This window comes from Panthera onca, chromosome B1, assembly GCF_046562875.1.
Source record: "Panthera onca isolate mPanOnc1 chromosome B1, mPanOnc1 haplotype 2, whole genome shotgun sequence".
NCBI lineage: Eukaryota > Metazoa > Chordata > Mammalia > Carnivora > Felidae > Panthera > Panthera onca.
In genome coordinates this window covers 6,891,726-6,911,785 of record NC_138342.1, presented here as the reverse complement: position 1 = coordinate 6,911,785, position 20,060 = coordinate 6,891,726, and the positions used below count along the sequence as shown (strand labels likewise).

The following is a 20,060-nucleotide window of genomic DNA, read 5'->3' as shown; positions in this document are numbered from 1 at the left end:
TTTAAATGGCCAGCTCCTGAAGCATTAGAGAGATAAGAATATATTGTGATGTGATATATTTGAAAACTTAAAGTGTACAAGTGCCTAGAAAGAGAAATCTTAACCAATAGTGATGTAAGAAGAATTAGAGTATCTGAATAGTCCTATTCTATTAAATAAGTTGAACATATAATTAAAAACCTCCCAACAAAGGTGATTCAAAGCTTCCTTAAGAGAGAACAACACCAATTCTGTATAAACATTTCCAGGGGGGGATATTTCCCAGCTCATTTGATAAGATGAGTGTATCCTGGATGGCATATCCTTATAAAAACTCTACAGGGAAAAAATTACAGGCCAATATCATTAAGGAACATAGATATAAAAATCCTAAGCAAAGACTTAGCGAACAATTTCAATGATAAACAACATAAAACATAAAAAGATAATAGGTCAAGACCTAGCTGAGTTATGCCAGCAGTGGAAGATTGGATTAACATTTTAGAATCAGTCAGGGTGATTCATCATATTTACAGAATATATTTGAAGACAAAATTATATGATGATTTTGACATATGCAGAAAAAACAGTTGATAATGTTCAGTATCCACTTATGGTATAAAAAAAAAAAATGTAAAAACAACTCTAACCAACGAGGAATAGAAGAAAATTTCCTTATACTAATGAAGGCTGTCTACCCAGACCTACAGCAGTCATCATACTCAGTACTAAGATGTTGATAGGTTTTTCTCTGAGCTCAGGAGCAACACAAAATACATGCTGTCACCACTCTGAGTCAACACAGTACGAGAGGTCCTAGCTAATGCCACGAGGCAAATAAAATTTTTTTTAACACAAGGTATAAAGATTGGAAAAGATGAACTAAAACTGTCATCTGTCACAGATGTCATGAATGCATAAAACATCTAAATCTATAAATAAACTTTAGAATGAGTGAGTGGATTTGGCTACCAGGGTCTCTGGATAAAAAGTCATCATACTTGTGTACTTGTAACACTAAATGCAATTTTATTTCTATACATAAGGTCGAGACACTAAAAGCAATTGTATTCTTATGTAGAAAATGAAATTTATAAACTATACCATTTAAAAGGCTGTAAAAACCATCAAATACCCACGAATAAGTCTAGTGGGAAGTGTGCAATTTCTAATCTCCTTATTATCTACACAAAAATCTATAAAATATTATGGAAAGAAATTAGACACATACATGGGGGGTATTCCATATTCACAAGTTGGAAGACAACATTATAATGATGTTCCCTCTATACTGATCTATAGATTCGATATAAACCCAAGCAAATCCAAGCAGGTTTTGTAAAATGGAAATTTCAGACTGCTTCTAAAATGTACATGGGAATACAAAGTGCTGAGAATTCACAAGATTATCTTCCAGAAAAAGAAAAATGGGAGAACTTAATCTGTGGGGCATCAACGGTTAGAAAGTTACAGTGGTTCAGACAGTGCAGATTGGTGCAAAGAGAGAGAAATACATCAGTGGACTAGAAATGAGACTTCTGAAGCTGAGCCATACATATATGGACACTTATCTATGGTGAAGGTGTAGCTGGAGAGCTGAAGGGAAGAGCGTCTTTTCAATAAATGATGTCGGGTCAGTTGGGGTCACCAGTGGTTGGGAATTGCAGCCCCTGGCAGGCTGGTACTCAGTTGTGATTGTGCTATATGGGAACAGGCCCCAGTGGTAGTCTGACGGGGACTGCAGACTCCAAGAAGGGAGCAGATGTTAATATGCACCTGTGTTTTTATGCTTGGAATGTTTTATGTGAAATTTATTTTAAATGGAATGTTTCTATGTATTGCATCTTTCCGGAAACATGAGTTCCTGGGGTAACCGGGAAGGAAAGTAATAATCCCAGCAACCGTGAAAGAACCCCTTTTTGCTTATGTCTATGGTCAGGAAATTTCTACAGGTATAACTTAAGTTATTATTGGTACATCGTAGCTGTTTTTGCAGAACAGAGGCTTATGGGTCAAGAGTTGTTATCTGTATTTTTCTGCTGCTGCTTCTCTCTGGGGAGTTGTCTTAGGGATAAAGTCCAGATTGCGCCATCCAAGGTGGCAAATAACTGCATTTGTATTGACACCTGACATTTTAATGCCATTACAAATGAAACCTGAACGCTCCTTGACTTCATAAGCACAATCAATCCCAGGTAGATTATAGCTCTAAAGATGAGAGGTAAAACCATAAATATCCTAGAAGGTAACATACCATATAATATTTTCATCATCTTAGGACACAGAAAGATTTCTTAAACAGGACAGAACAGCACTAGTTTAAAGTAAAAGAATTGATAAATTGAACTACATTAAAATTAAAGACTTCTTTCTATTCATACAAAAAAATCACCATTAATGAAGGGACAAACCACAGAGAGCAGGAAAATATTCGCAATGAATGAAATTGACAAAGGGCTCATACACAGAATACATTAAGAACTCTTACAAATCAATAATAAAAAGACAGAACATCTCTTACAAAAATGGCTAAGAGACAAAATAGGCATTTTCACAAGTTACATTAGTATTCCTCAAAAAGTTAAAAACAGAACTAATCTATGACCCAGTAATCACACTACTTACCCCAAAAATACAAAAACCCTAATTCAAAGGGATACATGCACCCCATGTTTATAGCAGCATTATTTACAGTGGCCAAACTATGGAAGCAGCCCAAAGTGTCTGTCGATAGATGATGGGGTAAAAAAGATGTGAGATGTCATGGAATATTACTCAGCCGTCAAAAAGAATGAAGCCTTGTCATTTGCAACAACGTGGATGGAGCTAGAGACTACTATTCTAAGTGAGATAAGTCAGAGAAAGACAAATACCATGTGATTTCACTCGTATGTGGAATTTGAGAAACAGTAAACAAGCAAAAGAAAAGAGAGAGACAAACCAAGAAACAGACTCTTACCTACATAGAGAACAAACTGATGTCACCAGAGGGGAGGGGGGTGGGGGGATGGGTGAAATAGGTGATGGGGACTAAGGAGGGCACTTGTGATGAGCACTGGGTGATGTGTGGAAGTGTCGAATCACTAGATTGTACATCTGAAACCCATAGAACACTGTGTGTTAACTACACTGGAAATTAAAATAAATAAAATAAATCTCACTCGTAATTAAGGAAATGCACATTAAAACCACAATTGCTAAAAATTAAAAAGACCAGTAATGCCAAATATTGGCAAAAATGTGGAGCAAAGTATTTCATACGTCTCTTATAAAGGTGTAAATTGGTGTGATAATTTGGGGAAACTGGATTTATCTGCCAAAACTGAACATACATATCTTACGGTTGCCGTATATATATATTTTCATACATGTGCATCTACACACTTGTGTAAGCATGTTTATGGGGCACTGTTAGTGTTAATCCCAAACTGGAGAGCGCTGAAGTGTCCCTCAATGGGAAGGTGGATGAATTGTGATACTCTCACACGTTGGAATATGACACAGCAATAAAAACGAACAGATTACAGCTGTGTGCTACAGCACGGATGCATTTCACGTCTGTGAGAAACACAAAAGAGATGAAATACCAGAGAAATACATCCCCTTCCCCTGTGATTCTGTGTACATCCATCTTTGGTGACAGCATCAGGCTGGTGGTGACCTTGGGGGAAAAGGGAGAGGATGGTTGTCCTGAGGAAGCACAGGGTGCGGCTTCCGGGGGGCTGGTATTGTAGGTTGATTCTTGTGTGTGTGTGTGTGTGTGTGTGTGTGTGTGTGTGTGTGTGTGTAGGTTGATTCTTGACCTGGGTGGGAGTTGCACAGGCGTGCGCATTTTGTGATGATTCGTCAGACTACATGTGTATTATCTGCGCGATTTAGAAATATGTCATAATTTGGGGCGCCTGGGTGGCTCAGTCGGTTGAGTGTCCCACTTCGGCTCGGGTCATGATCTCGCGGTTTGTGAGTTCAAGCCCCGCATCGGGCTCTGGGCTGACAGCTTGGAGCCCGGAGCCTGCTTCGAGTTCTGTGTCTCCCTCTCTCTCTCTGCCACCTCCCCACCCCTGCTCACACTCTGCTTTCTCTCTCTCTCAAAAATAAATAAACATTGAAAAAACTTTTTAAAAAGTATATGTCATAATTTGATTTTCAAAAGTCAAGACTTACTACATTCAGTAAATACTTTGGACTGGACTCAACTTTTTCTTTACCCCAGTAGGAAAATGTACATTTCCAGGTGTCCCTAGAGTATTTCTGTCAGCATCTCTGATTTCCCTAGAAAATGTTTTCCGAGGTCCCTTCTGCTTTTTGGGGGCTAAGAGCTGACAATCCAATTGGACTCTGAGAGGAATCAGAGAGCTAAGCTCGCCTGTGTGAGGGCGTGTGCCCTGACTGCTCCTTGCACACCATTGGACCGTGCACCCTGAGGAAGGGGAAGGCCTTCTGGAAGGTGTAGCAGGCTCGGTACATTGGGACTGTTGTGATGTTTTAGATACGAGACATGCTGCCCTCTCCTCACTTCTCGGAGTCTCTGCTCGCTGTCTGCCCACCAGGGGGCCTGCTCCCATAGACCACAGTTGTAACCAGGGACCAGCCTGCCAGGGTTCGCGACTCCAGATCGCTGGTATCTGCTGATCCTGGCCTTTCTGAGCCAGGATTAAACAAATAACAGTAGAGCAGTAGTGGGCGGGAACCCATTCAGTACCTGGTTTGTTTCTTTTTTATTTATTTATTTTGAGAGAGAGAGTAGGGGAGGGGCAGAGAGAGAGAGACTGAGAGAGAGGCAGAGAGACAGGCAGAGACAGAGAGAGGATCCCAAGCAGGCTCTGCACCATCAGCGCAGAGCCTGACGCGGGGTTTGAACCTACATACCGCAAGATCGTGACCTGAGCCGAAATCAAGAGTCTGACCTTAACCGACTGAGCCACCCAGGCCCCCATAATACATGTTAATCAAGCCCCTGTCTGTCCCAGGGCTGGTGCTGCAGGTGCCGTGCTCTCAGGGAGCTTCACTGTGGCTGTGGGTGAGGAAACAGACGGTCGAGTAAATACCAAACAAGAAACATGCAGAAAGCACTAAGCACTCGGGGGAGCCAGGACTGGATGCAGAGACAAAGAGCTGGGGAAGGGGCCAGTTCCAGCAGGTGGCCAGGGAAGGCCTCAGTGAGGAGGTGTGCTGGTCTCCCGGGGGCGGGCCTCAAACAATAGAGATCATGCTATTAGAGTTCAGAGGCCAGAAGCCCAACATCAAGGTGCGGGCAGGCTTTGTTCCTTCCCGAGGCTCTGAGGGTGAATCTGTTCTGTGCTCTGCACCCCTTGGCCTTCCCTGACTAGCGTCTCTCTTGTCCCTGTCCCCATCTTCACATGGCCTCCTTCTCGGTATCTTCACATGACCTCTTATAAGGATGCCAGTGATTGAATTTAGGACCCACCCTTATCCGGTATGACCTCCTCTTAACTTGAGTACATCTGCAAACAACTTCCAAATGAGGTCACTTTGCTGGGGGCTTGGTAAGACAGGAAGCACAGGTGGGGGTCAGCTTATGGGGCTGTGACAACCAAGGTTCCAGATAAACAGAGCAGCAAAGGCCAATATCCTACAGTCAGTATGCGCCTGGGGTTCAGCGAACCCCAAGGCTGGGGGCCCCTGGGGAGGAAGAGTGGCAAGAGATGGGGGTCGTGGGTCGAGAGAGGCCACTCAGGGGTGTGGGATGCCTGGTGCAGCACTACGGGCCTCGGATGACCTACCCCCTGGTTTGCCTGGGTCGCAGGACTTCCAGTGCTAAAACCGGGACAGTCCCCCAGCCAACTGGCATGTGGTGGCTTTCATGTAGACTGCCTCCTCATTCGGCCCCGGTTTAGCCACCAGCATCGGATTTTGCCATGTCATTTCACAGCTGGGAGAGGAGAACGGCCACCACTTATCGACAGCTTACTGTATGCAGGCACCTGCAAAGCATTTCACATACATCTCACCTGTGCACAGCACCTGTGTGAAGGGGGTATAATTACTGTCCCAGCTGTGGCTCCGTGCCCTTCACCGCCACCTCGCCGCCTCTTTCCCACCAGCTTTATCATTTCCTCATTCATTTTTTGAGAGGTGATTAGCCCCAGCGGGGAGGAGGAGCTTCGGGGAAAGGAAACTGACAGTTTTTTAAGTGCCTGTCAAGTGACCACACGTGAGGCAGAAGCCTTATGTGTGATAATTTCATTGCCACTGCAACAGAAATAGACAGCAATTATTACCCTAATTTTATAGATCAGGAAGCCGAGGCTAGGAGAAGCTAATTGACTTGATCAAGGTCACCTGGCGAGGAAGCCGGGGCTCTGGGACTTGAGTCCTTGTACGTGTCTCCCCCTGTGGTGCTCCCCACCCCAGGCAGCAAGGTGCCAAGCTGGTCCCCGGCCAGCCAGTGCTTCCACGAGGCCAGCTGTTTCAGCTGTTTTTGGATAAAAATTCAAACAGCATCTGGCTTATGTTGTGACTTTGCAGATAATTCCCATCTCTTTGTACCTTAAGCATGTTTGCCTTTCTGGTGAGGCAGGAAAAGTTGTTCTGGGCTGAGATGCAGTGAAAGAGATCCTCAGCTTATAAATTGGGTCACATAGTCCCTCTCCTAATTTTTTTTTTTAATGTTTTTTCTTTTTTAATTTATTTTGAAAGAGACAGAGAGAGAGCAGGTGAGGACCAGAGAGAGAGACAGAGAATTCCAAGCAGGCTCCACGCTTATCACGGAGCCCGATGCGGGGCTCGATCTCACAACTGCAAGATCATGACCTGAGCTGAAATCAAGAGCCAGACGCTTAACTGACTGAGCCACCCAGGCGCCCCGAATTTTTTTTTTTTTTAAAGGAAGGGTCTCTCTGACGGCTAGCGACTGGGGTGAATTCAGCGTAACTTGAAGCACGTTGATTGGTACCTAGAGTGTTTCGGGAGGTGCGAGAGGCATGGGGAGGCCAGGGCAGGAAAGAAATGTTTGATGCCCTCACAGTGTGGTGAAAAGTCAGGCAATAAGAATGAGTGTTGTCGGCACTGATTTGTAGAGCACTGCACAGTGAGCAGACGCCAACTCTCCCAGCCGCCCTGTGCAGTTAGGCTCAGTTCTTAGCCCATTTGCAGAGAGGGAAGCCGAGGCCTAGAGATGCTAACTCCCCCAGCCAAGGCCTCATGGCCCGTAAGTTACAGGGATTCTCCCCGGGAGGCAGTGTGGCTCTGGGTGTGCCGTCTGTGCTCCAGACGAGCCGTGAGTCAGCCTGCGATAAGGTCTATAGACCTTTGTGGGCCTGTAAAGGGATTTGAGAATAGCCTTGCCCAGGTACAGGTGGAAAACTGGGCTTCTTGAAACTGACAAGCACTCTATAAAATGTTGTAAAATGGGTATAATAGTATCTACCCTACCTGAGTCCCGTGACTTACATAAAGAGACACGGTCAGCTAGTGGGAGAAGCTCAAGTTCTAGAATCGGAGACCTGACTTGTTGGGCAAAATAATCTCTTCGGGCCTCTCTGGCCATCACTTGGTGATTTGGGAAAGTTACTCCATTTGTGCCTCAGTTTCCTCATATTTAGAATAAGGATAACAGTAGTACATTTACTTCAGTGGGTTACTATAAAAATAGGTAAGTTAATAAATGTAGAGATAAGAAGGATCCCGCTCCTTGGTAAGCACTAGGCGTGTTGGCTGCTAAACACCACCAGTACCGTCTGCTACCACTACCTCCGCTCTCACTGCCACTCTCGCCACCACTGTCACCACCTCCTCCATCGGCATTATCACCACCACCACCACCACCACCACCACCACCACCACCTCTACCATCGTTACCACCATGACCACCACCTCTTCCACCACTGCCATCACCTTCTCCATCATCACCACCTCTTTTGCCACTACTGCCATCACCACCACCACCACCACCACCGCCTCTTCCACCGGCACCATCATCTTCTCCACCATCACCACCTCTTCCACTACTACCACCGTCACCATCATCACCACCACCATCACCACCACCGCCATCATCACCACCATCATCATCATCATCACTACCACCACCTTCACTATCACCACGACCACCATCACCACCACCACCACCACCACCACCACCATCATCATCGTCGTCATCACCACCACCACCACCTTCACTATCACCACCACCGCCATCACCACCACCTCTACCATCATTACCACCTTGCCACCATCACTACCTTCTCCACCACCTCTTCCACCACCACCACCACCATGACCGCTACCACCTCCATCACCATCATCACCACCTCTTCCGCCACTTCTGCCTCTTCCACCACTATCACCACCATCACCACCGCCATCACCATCACCACCACCATCACCACCACGATCGCCGCTACCACTTCCGTCACTACCACCACCACCCCATCATCACCCTCATCATTATCACCACCCCCATCACCACCTTCACTATCACCACCACCGCCGCCACCACCTCTACCATCGTTACCACCATGACCACCACCTCTTCCACCACCGCCATCACCATCACCACCACCACCGCCTCTTCCACCGGCACCATCATCTTCTCCACCATCACCACCTCTTCCACTACTACCACCGTCACCATCACCACCATCACCATCACCGTCATCATCACCATCTCCACCACCGCCATCATCACCACCATCATCATCATCATCACTACCACCACCTTCACTATCACCACGACCACCGTCACCACCACCACCACCACCACCATCATCATCATCGTCATCACCACCACCACCACCTTCACTATCACCACCACCGCCATCACCACCACCTCGCCACCATCACTACCTTCTCCACCACCTCTTCCACCACCACCACCACCATGACCACTACCACCTCCATCACCATCATCACCACCTCTTCCGCCACTTCTGCCTCTTCCACCACTATTGCCACCATCACCACCGCCATCACCATCACCACCACCACCACCATCACCACCACGATCGCCGCTACCACTTCCGTCACTACCACCACCACCCCATCATCACCCTCATCATCATCACCACCACCACCACCACCGCCATTGTCACCATCTCCACCACCGCCATCATCACCATCATCATCATCATCACTACCACCACCTTCACTATCACCACCACTGCCATCACCACCACCTCTACCATCATTACCACCTCGCCACCATCACTACCTTCTCCACCACCTCTTCCACCACCACCACCACCATGACCACTACCACCTCCATCACCATCATCACCACCTCTTCCGCCACTTCTGCCTCTTCCACCACTATCGCCACCATCACCACTGCCATCACCACCACCACCATCGCCACCACGATCGCCGCTACCACTTCCGTCACTACCACCACCACCCCATCATCACCCTCATCATCATCACCACCCCCACCACCACCTTCACTATCACCACCACCACCGCCACCATCATCATCCGTTTTCCCTTCTACGAAATCTGCCTCTCAGCCATGCCTTCTGGATTAGACGATACAGGGCATGTCAAAGCATTAGCGATTTGTGCAGAAAGCTTGGGGTAGTGTTGTGGCTGCAGCACTGTTCTTGTCAGGGCACGGCAGAGGGGGCGCCCTGACCCATGTCCCTCGAGGGAGACGGCCCTCTCGCTGACCGGGGTGCTCCTCCCTCAGAGAAGACAGACCTCTCACAGCCGCCGTTGTTCCTTCACAGGCATCGCCCTCAGCGCGCTCCCCATGTACCTGAACGAGATCTCGCCCAAGGCGATCCGTGGCTCTCTGGGGCAGGTGACCGCCATCTTCATCTGCGTTGGCGTGTTCGTGGGGCAGCTGCTGGGCCTGCCTGAGCTGCTGGGAAAGGTAAGTGCGGCTCGCCGGCCAGCCGTGTCTATTGTCATTTGATGCCACCCTCCCAGCTCCCACATCCCTTCCGGGACCAGGGGTGGTTGGAGGTGAGCCCTTCCTCCAAAGGCTTGTCCGTGGCGTTCCTGAGCATGCGGGCCTCTCACTCACCACTGGAGGGCAGTTATCGCGTTCCTTCGACTGCGTTTGATTTTTTGTTTTTTTCCAGAACATAAAGAATACATAACAAATGCAAACCTTAACAGAATGTTCAGATCCACCCACCCGATAACTGTTGTCAGCAGCTAATTTGTATTCATTTAGGCGTTTTTCTTTGCTTCTACAAACTCATATAAACATATAGTTGTTGTTGTTTTTGTTTTAATGGAACCATGCCACACGCATTGTTCTGCAACTTGGCTGTTTTCACTTACTGTATTTGGGGCATCTTTCCAAGATGTTTTGCTCTGCTCTACCTCACTCTGTCTTTCCTACATAAACATGTAGTTGCACAGTCTTCTGTTTTGGGAAGCAGGAGGACCTGACTTTGAATCCCAGTTCAACAGCTGACTTGCCTTCTGGCCTTGGCAGGAAGGAAAGCCTTGCCCGGGTTGGGGGGGGGGGGAGGGAGGGTGATGAGGGAGGGGAGGACCTACAGAGACCAGAGAGAGGCCTGGAGGCTGTGGCTCTCTCTCCGGGTAGAGGGGAAGGGGATGACTTGCTGTCGGAGCGTCCCGCCGGGATGAGGGGGGAGAGCGTGGCCTCCCCGCAGACAGCGGAAGGTTGGGGGGTGGGTCGGGAGGAGGTGAATCTCGGGGTGATGGGGGTGGTGCCTGCCGCCTGCCACGTCTGGCGCTTGAGCGGAGCACAGCTGACCAGCCCCGTGAGCGGCACCCCTGCTCCAGCGATAGGAGTGCTCATGACAATGCGCACGTCTCGCGCGCTCGTTGTTTGTGCCGTCCCGAGCCTCACGGCTGCTCTGTGGGCGGCTCCCCTCTGCAGCCGTGGACGTGGAAGCAGAGAGAGGTGAGGTCAGACCTGACTCCTGGCTGAAACCGGAACCTGGGTCTGTCTGCTTCCAGACCCATGTATGGGGCGTGTCTCACACAGCTAAGAAGGGACACGCTGGGTCCCCTGGGAGCGGGAGCAAGATCCCGACACTGATTCTCACGTGCGCGTTCTTTCCGTGCATCAAGCAGTTCTCTGACACCAGCCGGGTGTCCTGTGAATCCACGCAATTCTGACACCATCTACCTGGACGCAGTGTCAGACCCCACAGGGTAGGGGCTCAGTCCCACGAGGCTGTCCCCACTTCAGAAGCCAGTTGCAACTCTAGGTTGTCCCCTGTGCTTCCAACCGACTGGCCATGAATCAGTGGTTCCTACGACCTTCTCCTTGAGTTGGGTTAATTTGCTAGAACAGCTCACAGAACACAGGGACCCATCGACCCACGAGATGACGGGTTTCTCACAAAAGGGTACAACTCAGAACAGCCAGAGAAAGGAGACACGCAGGGGAAGGCAGACGGAGGGGCATGGAGTTTCCCTGCCCACTCTGGGACGTCACTCTCCCAGAATCTGTGTTCGCCCACCTGAAGCTCTTGGAACCCCATCCTTTGGGGGGTTTGTGGAGGCTTCCTTACAAAGGAATGATTGATTAGATCATTGGCCATTGGCGACTGAACTCAGTCTCTGTCCCGTCCCCTCCCTGGAAGTTCCGGGTCACTTGGTTTTCTCCACGGTTACCCAGCCCCCTTCCTCAGGTGCCTTCCAAAGTCACTTCGTTAACATAAATGCGGGTGTGGCTTAAAGAGGTTTGTTATGATTATTGAGACACCTTTATTACTCTCATCTCTTAGGAAATCCTAAGGGTTTTGGGAGCTCTGTGCTAGAAGTGGGCAGGAGACCAAATATATGTTTCTTTTTTTAAATCACAATAAGACAGTAAGAGCTTAGCCTGGGAGAATACCAGCCCCTTTATGCCTTACCCTTAAGAAGCCGAGGGCCAGCCCCTGCCTCATTCAGGGAAGGTTTTATAAGCTGAGGATTATGATAAGATTATGGGAGCTGGATGGCATTTATCCCTTAAAAATGTTTTTGGGGGCACCTGTGTAGCTCAGTTGGTTAAGCATCTGACTTCAGCTCAGGTCATGAGCTCGCAGTTCACGAGCCCTGCGTCAGGCTCTGTGCCGACAGTTCAGAGCCTGGAGCCTGCTTCAGATTCTGTGTCTTCCTCTCTCTCTGCCTGTCCCCTGCTCGTGCTCTGTCTCTCTTCTCAAAAATAAATAACAACATTAAAAAAATGTTTTTGAATGTTTGCTAACACTTTTTATTGTGGTAAAATATACATAAGGTTGACCATTTGCAGCATTTTGACGTCTACATTTCCATAGCATCGTACGTGACTTTTTATACTTCACCTGATGGAGGTCACTTCCGAAGCATCTACTTCCGATCTTTTATTATCAACCCTTTGGGGTTATTATGGCCACGATTTTTTTCTCTTTTGCAAAAACAGAAATAACACACACTTAATATTTGTGGTTGCCACACGCATGGTGATTTCTAGAATTAGTGCAAGCAGGTGGGAAACAATCTCCTTACCAAAGTGAGATCCCACATTAGAGAGGCTCTTTTGCTTTTTGTTTTCAAAATATTTTAAAATTCTGAAAGTCAATGTTATGTGTGTGGCAAAAATAAAAATATTATAACAATCACAGCCTCTGTTCTTACATGTAAAAATGTATTTATTTTTTAATGTTTATTTATTTTTGAGACAGAGAGAGACAGAACATGAGTGAGGGAGGGGCAGAGAGAGAGGGAGACACAGGCAGCAGGCTCCAGGCTCTGAGCTGTCAGCACAGAGCCCGACACAGGGCTTGAACTCGTGAGCCGTGAGATCATGACCTGAGCCAAAGTCAGACACTCAACCGACTGAGCCACCCAGGTGCCCCATAAAAACATATTTTAAAGTCAACAGAGAGACCTGTTGTCCTCCCAGAGTGAAAAAGTAAATAAGCATCTGCTTCAGTAGAGGTTAAGTTTTTCTCTTTCAGGGGGAATTCCAATTTCTTATTGGACTCCTCTCTTGTAAATCAGTGTCCGGTCCTTTCTGCCACCAGGCTGGGGTCCCGTCTCAGCTCAGGTTGCTGTCAAATACCAGAGGTTGGGCGGCTTGAGAGCAAGAGAACTCTTCTGCATGTCGCTGTCCAGTTCTCCCAGCACCATTTGCTAAAGAGACTGTCTTTTTTCCATTGGATGCTCTTTCCTGCTTTGTCAAAAATTAGTGGGCCGTGCGTTTGTGGGTCCAATTCTGGGTTCTCTATTCCATTCCATTGGTCTACGTGTCTGTTTTTCTGCCAATACCATGCTGTCATGATGATTACAGCTCTGTAGTACAGGCTAAAGTCTGGGATTGTGATGCCTCCCGCTTTGGTTTTTTTCTTCAATATTACTTTGGTTATTTGGGGTCTTTTGTGGTTCCATAAAAATTTTAGGATTGTTTGTTCTAGCTTTGAGAAGAATGGCGGTGCAATTTTGATTGGGTTTGCGTTGAATGTGTAGATTGCTTTGGGTGGTATTGACATTTTAACAATATTTATTCTTCCAATCCATGAGCATGGAATGTTTTTCCATTTCTTTGTGTCTTCTTCAATTTCCTTCATAAGCTTTCTACAGTTTTCAGTGTACAGATCTTTTACATCTTTGGTTAGGTTTATTCCTAGGTATTCTATGGTTCTTGGTGCAACTGTAAATGGGATCAGTTTCTTTATTTGTCTTTCTGTTGCTTCATTATTGGTGTATAAAAATGCAGCTGATTTCTATGTATTGATTTTGTACCCTGCGACTTTGCTGAATTCATGTATCAGTTCTAGGAGTCTTTTGGTGGAATCTTTCAGGTTTTCCAAGTAGAGTATCATGTTGTCTGTGAAAAGTGAAAGTTTGATTTCTTCTTTGCCAGTTTTGATGCTTTTTATTTCATTTTGTTGTCTGATTGCTGATGCTTGGACTTCCAACACTGTTAACTAGACCACTTTCTTAAACTGTACACAAAAATAAACTCAAAATGTATGAAAGACCTAAATGTGAGACAGAAAACCATCAAAAACCTAGAGGAGAAAGCAGACAACAACCTCTTTGACCTCAGCGACAGCAATTTCTTACTCATCACATCTCCAAAGGCAAGGAAATTAAAAGCAAAAATGAGCTTTTGGGACCTCATCAAGATAAAAAGCTTCTGCACTGCAAAGGAAGCAATCAGTAAAACTAAAAGGCAACCAATGGAATGGGAGAAGATATTTGCAAATGACATATCAGATAAAGGACTAGTATTCAAAATCTATAAAGAACTTACCAAACTCCATACCCGAAAAACAATCCAGTGAAGAAATGGGCAGAAAACATGAATAGACACTTCTCTAAAGAAGACATCCAGATGGCCAACAGACACATGAGAAAATGCTCAACGTCACTCATCATCAGGTAAATGCAAATCAAAGCCACCCTGAGATACCACCTCACACCGGTCAGAGTGGCTAAAATGAAAAAATCAGGAAACTGTAGATGCTGGCGAGGATGTGGAGAAACGGGAACCCTCTTGCACTGTTGGGAATGCAAACTGGTGCAGCCGCTCTGGAAAACAGTGTGGAGGTTCCTCAAAAAATTAAAAATAGATCTACCCTAATGACCCAGCAATAGCACCACTAGGTATTTACCCAAGGGATACAGGAGTGCTGATGCATAGGGGCACTTGGACCCCAGTGTTTATAGCAGTGCTTTCAACAATAGCCAAATTATGGAAAGAGCCTAAGTATCCATCAACTGACGAATGGATAAAGATGTAGTTTATATGTATACAGTGGAATACTACTTGGCAATGAGAAAGAATGAAATCATGCCATTTGCAGCAACATGGATGGTACTGGAAGGTATTATGCTAAGTGAAATAAGTCAGTCAGAGAAAGACAGATATCATATGTCTTCACTCATATGTGGAACTTGAGAAACTTACCAGAAGACCATGGGAGAAGGGAAGGGGGAAAAATAGCTATAAACAGAGAGGGAGGGAGGCAAACCACAAGAGACTCTTAAATACAGTGAACAAACTGAGTGTTGGGGGGGAGCAGGGCAGAGGGGAAAATGGGTGATGGGCATTGAGGAGGGCACTTGTTGGGATGAGCACTGGGTGTTGTACGTAAGCCAATTTGACGATAGATTATATTAAAAATAAAAAAAGAACGAGAGAACTTAGTCCTTGCAGTTCTGGAGGCAGGAAGCCTGGGATCAGGATGTCAGCGCGAGCAGGTTCTGGTGAGGGCCCACTTCCTGCCTCGTGGACGGCCGCCTTCTCTCTGTGTCGTCAAATGGGGAGACAGATCCTCTTTCTCATACAGGGCTCCACCCTCATGACCTGATCACCTCCCAGAGGCTCCATTCCTAACATCATTGCCTCGAGGTGAAGTTTCAACATGTGATTTTTTGGGGGACACCAACATTCCATCCATAGCAGGCCCTTTGGTCTTTCATGAACCTCTGTCTTCTCCTGTCATTTGCTCACTCCTTTACCCGTCCAGCACACTCTGGAACACTGAGCTGGATGCTGGAGCTGCAGCTTTGGGCACGTCCACAAGCTGGGAATATTCTGCACCTTTATGATGACCACGGTCCGCATGGACTGTGTGACCCTGGGAAGGTCACCCACCTCCACGAGCCAGGGGCCCCCTTGGTGGCAGGCATGCTTGCAGGTCCTCGAGCTCCACTCCAGCACGCCTTCCTCTGGGGAGCTCCTCTGACAAACAGTGACACTGTGCAGCACGTCCCTAGAACAGACACCCTGCACACGTCCCCGTCCCATGCTTTATTTCTGTTGGCTTCGGCTTCTTTTCCCTCCAGTAGATCCTGTCTTGCAGACGTGTGCGTGCACAAAATCCAGAGGTTTGCAAGTTTATTCACTCATCCAGAGAGTGTTTTAGACAGCTGTTCTGTGCCACATGTTGGACTGGTTCCTGGTAGCTGTGTACAGAGGTCAGACTAGTCCTTGCCCTTGGGGAGTTCACAGGAAAGACAGGTAACCGAAGATGACCAGCACGATGGGGGAAAGGTAGGACACTATCCTAGAGCGGGTGCCAGGAATGGTTGGTTGTCCTGTGAGAAGTGACATTTAAACTCATGCCTTGAGGGTTGGTAGGATTTACCCAGGCCAGGAGGGTGGGGGCAGACAGAGGAGAGTGTTTCAGGCAGAGGACACAGTATGAGTGAAGGCCCTGTCATTTGTCTAGAGGCAAAACCCCAGGGGCACTAGGGCACTGAGAGGGAGAGGGGTGGGGGCATGGAAAGGCAAGCGGGGGCCACACACTGTGAGTACAGTGAAGGGCAGGCAAGATGAGGGGCTTCAGTGGCCCTGTGATGGCTGGGGGGACATGCCTTGTTCAGTGAGAGCAGCTGCTACTGTTTCCGTGACAGATACTGGGCTGCAGGCGATCAGTTTTCTGATTTTCAAGAGAAGTTAGAATCCAGATCTTCATGTCAAATTTCTTGATTTTTTTTAAAAAAGTTTTACTTATTTATTTTGAGAGAGAGGGAGAGAGCAGGGGAGGGGCACAGAGAGAGGGAGAGAGAGAGAATCCCAAGCAGTTTTTGCACTGCCAGTGCAGAGCCAGATGTGGGGCTCAATCTCACGAACTGTCGTATCATAACCTGAGCAGAAAGCAAGAGTTGGATGCTTAATGGACTGAGCCACCCAGGTACCCCTACTTCTTGATTTTTAAATATTGGAAACCAGTTGACCTTGAAAAAAACCCTCCCATTTGTGGTCTGGATCCTGCCTCGTGGGCCACTTTTCACACACCTTGATGAGGAGCGTGGGCACCTGTGGAGGCTTCTCTTCATTCGGGAGCACTGAGCCATCATCCACCAGTGGCAGTAGGACAAGATGTACACTTAAAAGAAAGACTTGGGCTGCCACGTGGAGAGCATATTGGATCCCAGCCAAACCCGGAGAGACTGCGCTGGTCCGGTGGGGAGACAGGAGCTTGGTTTCGAGTAGTGGCGGGGGACAAGTGGACACGCTCAATGGGGAATGGCGGCGTGCCTTGTTAGAGGTGGGAGGAGTCAGGATATCTCCTGGTGTGTGGCAGGTCAGCCGGGTAAAGTGGGGCACCAGATGCTGAGATAGGGAGCCCCGGAGGAGAAGCAGCTTGACAGATGCAGCTTCAAAGATGACAAGGTCACTGAAAGGAACCGTCCAAATCACAGAGCAACTTGAAGGTGGAGCTGACTTGAGGCCCCCGGGTACCTGGATTCCCAGGCAGGTGCTCCCTCAGCAACAGGTGCGCAGGCCCGCCTTCTGGCCCCGAGCCAGCTGAGCAGGTGTGCCATTGGTGCCCAGGGACTGTCTTTTCCCATCAGATTGGATTTTTCCAGCATCTTGGACCTGGCCACAGGCTGTTAACTCGGTGAATGCCTTATTTTCAAATCCATGCTCCAGGAAGATGGATATTGGGCTTCTGGTACAGGAAGGAATGTCAGATCAGAACTTTTCATTCATCTCAGTGGGGATTGGTGGTATTCTGGCTACCTGAGACGCACAGTTATTTCACTGAGTGTCAGAATCTCATTTTCTCTATGTTCATCCTGTTTCTCAGTTACCTTCAAAGACAGGACAACTCAGCTTATGAAAAGGAAAAAAAAAGTAAGAGGAGAAGGACTGCATTTACATGCAAACAATTGCTTTGAAATGCAGAGGTTGGAGGGAGTAGTGGGAGGACTTTTAGCACAGTCGCCAGAAGGCCAGATGGGGAAGTGAATGTGGGAATTAACACTTGTGCTGCGAATTTAATCAAACACGCATTGTAAAACATGTGGGAGTTGAACATTTATGTGACATTTTATGCTTCCAAAGGATATTTTGCAAACATATTAATTAGCTATTTCTCCTGCAGTGAGGAAGAAGAAAGGCACTTCCATGAAAATTGTAGGCAGAAGTGGGAGAAGACAGGGGAACAACTTGGGGCCGTAAATGCTAGGTTTCGACCACCTGGGGAACATCCGTGGTGGGTGAGCTACCAGGCCAGGGAAGACCTGTGCCAGTTCAGGGCTCATCATTGTTCTACTGGGGACACACTTCTCCCACGACTGACATCCATTGTGTTCTTTTGTAGAGATATTGTGGGCTCAGCTCAGAAAATTTGAAAAACAGCAAGAAGGAAGTAAAGCCACTTGAAATTCGGCCATGTTAGGGGAGGATGGTACTTTTAGTATTTTGGTCCGTTTCCTTCTATGTTTCTATGTATCTGTTACACGGTCGAGATTACTGTGCCTAGCTTTGTGTTCTGCTTTTAAAGAATCACTTACCACCTTTCTCTGCATCACTAAAGATTCTTTACAAGCACATTCGTTAAGTGTAAATAAACGTTTCATTAGCATCATCGGGTTCCATCACAAAGGGGTCTAGGAAGCCATTGTCGGGTATTGAACACGTTTGCCTTTTGATTTTTAACTGTGAATAATATTGAAACAGACAGCTCTTTCATAAATCTTTTTTCCCTTGTAAAAAAGTTTGTATTTAAATTCCAGTTAGTTAGCCTACACCGTAATATTAGTTTCGGGTGTGCAACATAGTGATTCAACACCTCTGTACGACACCACGACAGGTGCGCTCCTTAACCCCCGTCACCTAATTCCCCCAAACCCCCGCCCCCACATAAATCTTTTAAGTCTTTTCTGTTAACTTATGTGCTTGATTTTTATGACCGTGATGCATCCATACCCATTGTATATAATGTGAAAGAATTTGGAAAATGAAAACATTAAAGCTTCTATACTTTACCATTTCTGGATAAACATTCTAATTTTTAATTTTTCTTTCCATTAGTTTTAATCATATAATCTTGCCCCCACACACGCATTTAGTTCATTACATGTGTATATCTTTTTATATGCTGATTATTTTGCAACATTATGTGGAGAAGAAGTCATGGGAATTATTTGGCATGATAATATTAATAATTGTACAGTATTTTGTTTTATGAGTTATGATCATCTGTTTTATTGTTCTTTTATTTTCTGGACATCTGGATTGTTCTGGTGTTTATTAAAGAAACACTGCAGTTTGAAAACTTGAGATGAACAGTCCTCTGCATAAATCATTATTCAGCTCTCTAATTATTTATGTGGGTTAGTGCCCCAGAAATGGAAACAGTAGGTCAAAGAATATAAATTTATTTAAGGCTTTCATGCATATTATCAAATCTTTCCCCTGAGGGGCTGGCTCCATTTTCTTTCCCACCAGCAGTGTTCAAGAGCATACCTGTCCCTATACCTTTGTCATCCACAAGCATTTAAATAACTCTGGTATTTTATAGGAGAAATAATATAGCATCACATTATAGTATGATTTTGTGTTTATTAGTGAGATTAGATATTTCATAAGTGCCTGAGTTTCCTGTTGGTGCTATAAGAAATCACCACAACAGAGGCTAAGATGTGTTCTCTCATATTCCCGGAGGCCGTAATTCCAAACCAGTTTCATCGGGCCAAAATCAAGGTGTCAGAAGGTCTGTGTTCCTCCAGGGGCCCTAGAGGAGACTCTGTCCCCTGCCTCTTCCAGCTGTGTGGCTGTCTGCACTCCAAGCTCTCTGTGGTCACATTTCTTCCTGGGTCTTCCAGGGTCAAATTTCCCTGTGTCTCCCTCTTATAAGGATTGCACTTAGGGCCCACCCAAGTGTTCCAGGATAATCTTCCCATCTGGAGATCCTTAACTACAAAATTATTTTTTTGCCACATAACTTACTTCCAGTTTCTGGGATTAGACTGTGGATACCTTTTAGGAGGTCCTTGCTGAGCCTACCACAATAAGCTGGTTTTCAAATGTTTCTTCTGTAAATGGTCTATATAGTCACGCATCTTCCTTACGCGGCTACCGGGATGTTAAGGATTCTGTTAGTAACTTTTTTTTTTTTTTTTTTTTTTTAATTTTTTTTTTTCAACGTTTTTTATTTATTTTTGGGACAGAGAGAGATAGAGCATGAACGGGGGAGGGGCAGAGAGAGAGGGAGAGAGAGAATCCCAAGCAGTTTCCACACTGTGGAGCCTGGTGCAGGGCTCGATCTCATGAACCGTGAGATCATGACCTGAGCCAAAATCAAGAGTCGGATGCTTAACCAACTGAGACACCCAGGCGCCTCTCTTCCACTTGTTTTTAGCTTAGAAATTTCTTCCCCTCTCAGAAGTACAATGAGTATTCATCTGTATTTATTTGTGGGTTGTTTTAT

At 46.5% G+C, this 20,060-nt stretch overlaps 1 protein-coding gene across 4 annotated transcripts in view; it reads left to right on the top strand.

Moving 5' to 3' along the window:
• The window catches only part of SLC2A9 (solute carrier family 2 member 9), a 254,275-nt gene that overhangs the window by 87,742 nt on the left and 146,473 nt on the right, over window positions 1-20,060 (top strand). For all 4 annotated transcript variants that reach the window (XM_060655438.3, XM_060655440.3, XM_060655439.3 and 1 more), the window contains one exon: window positions 9,663-9,808. In XM_060655438.3, the coding sequence (XP_060511421.2) occupies window positions 9,663-9,808 (146 nt within the window). The remainder of the gene's footprint in view (window positions 1-9,662; window positions 9,809-20,060) is intronic.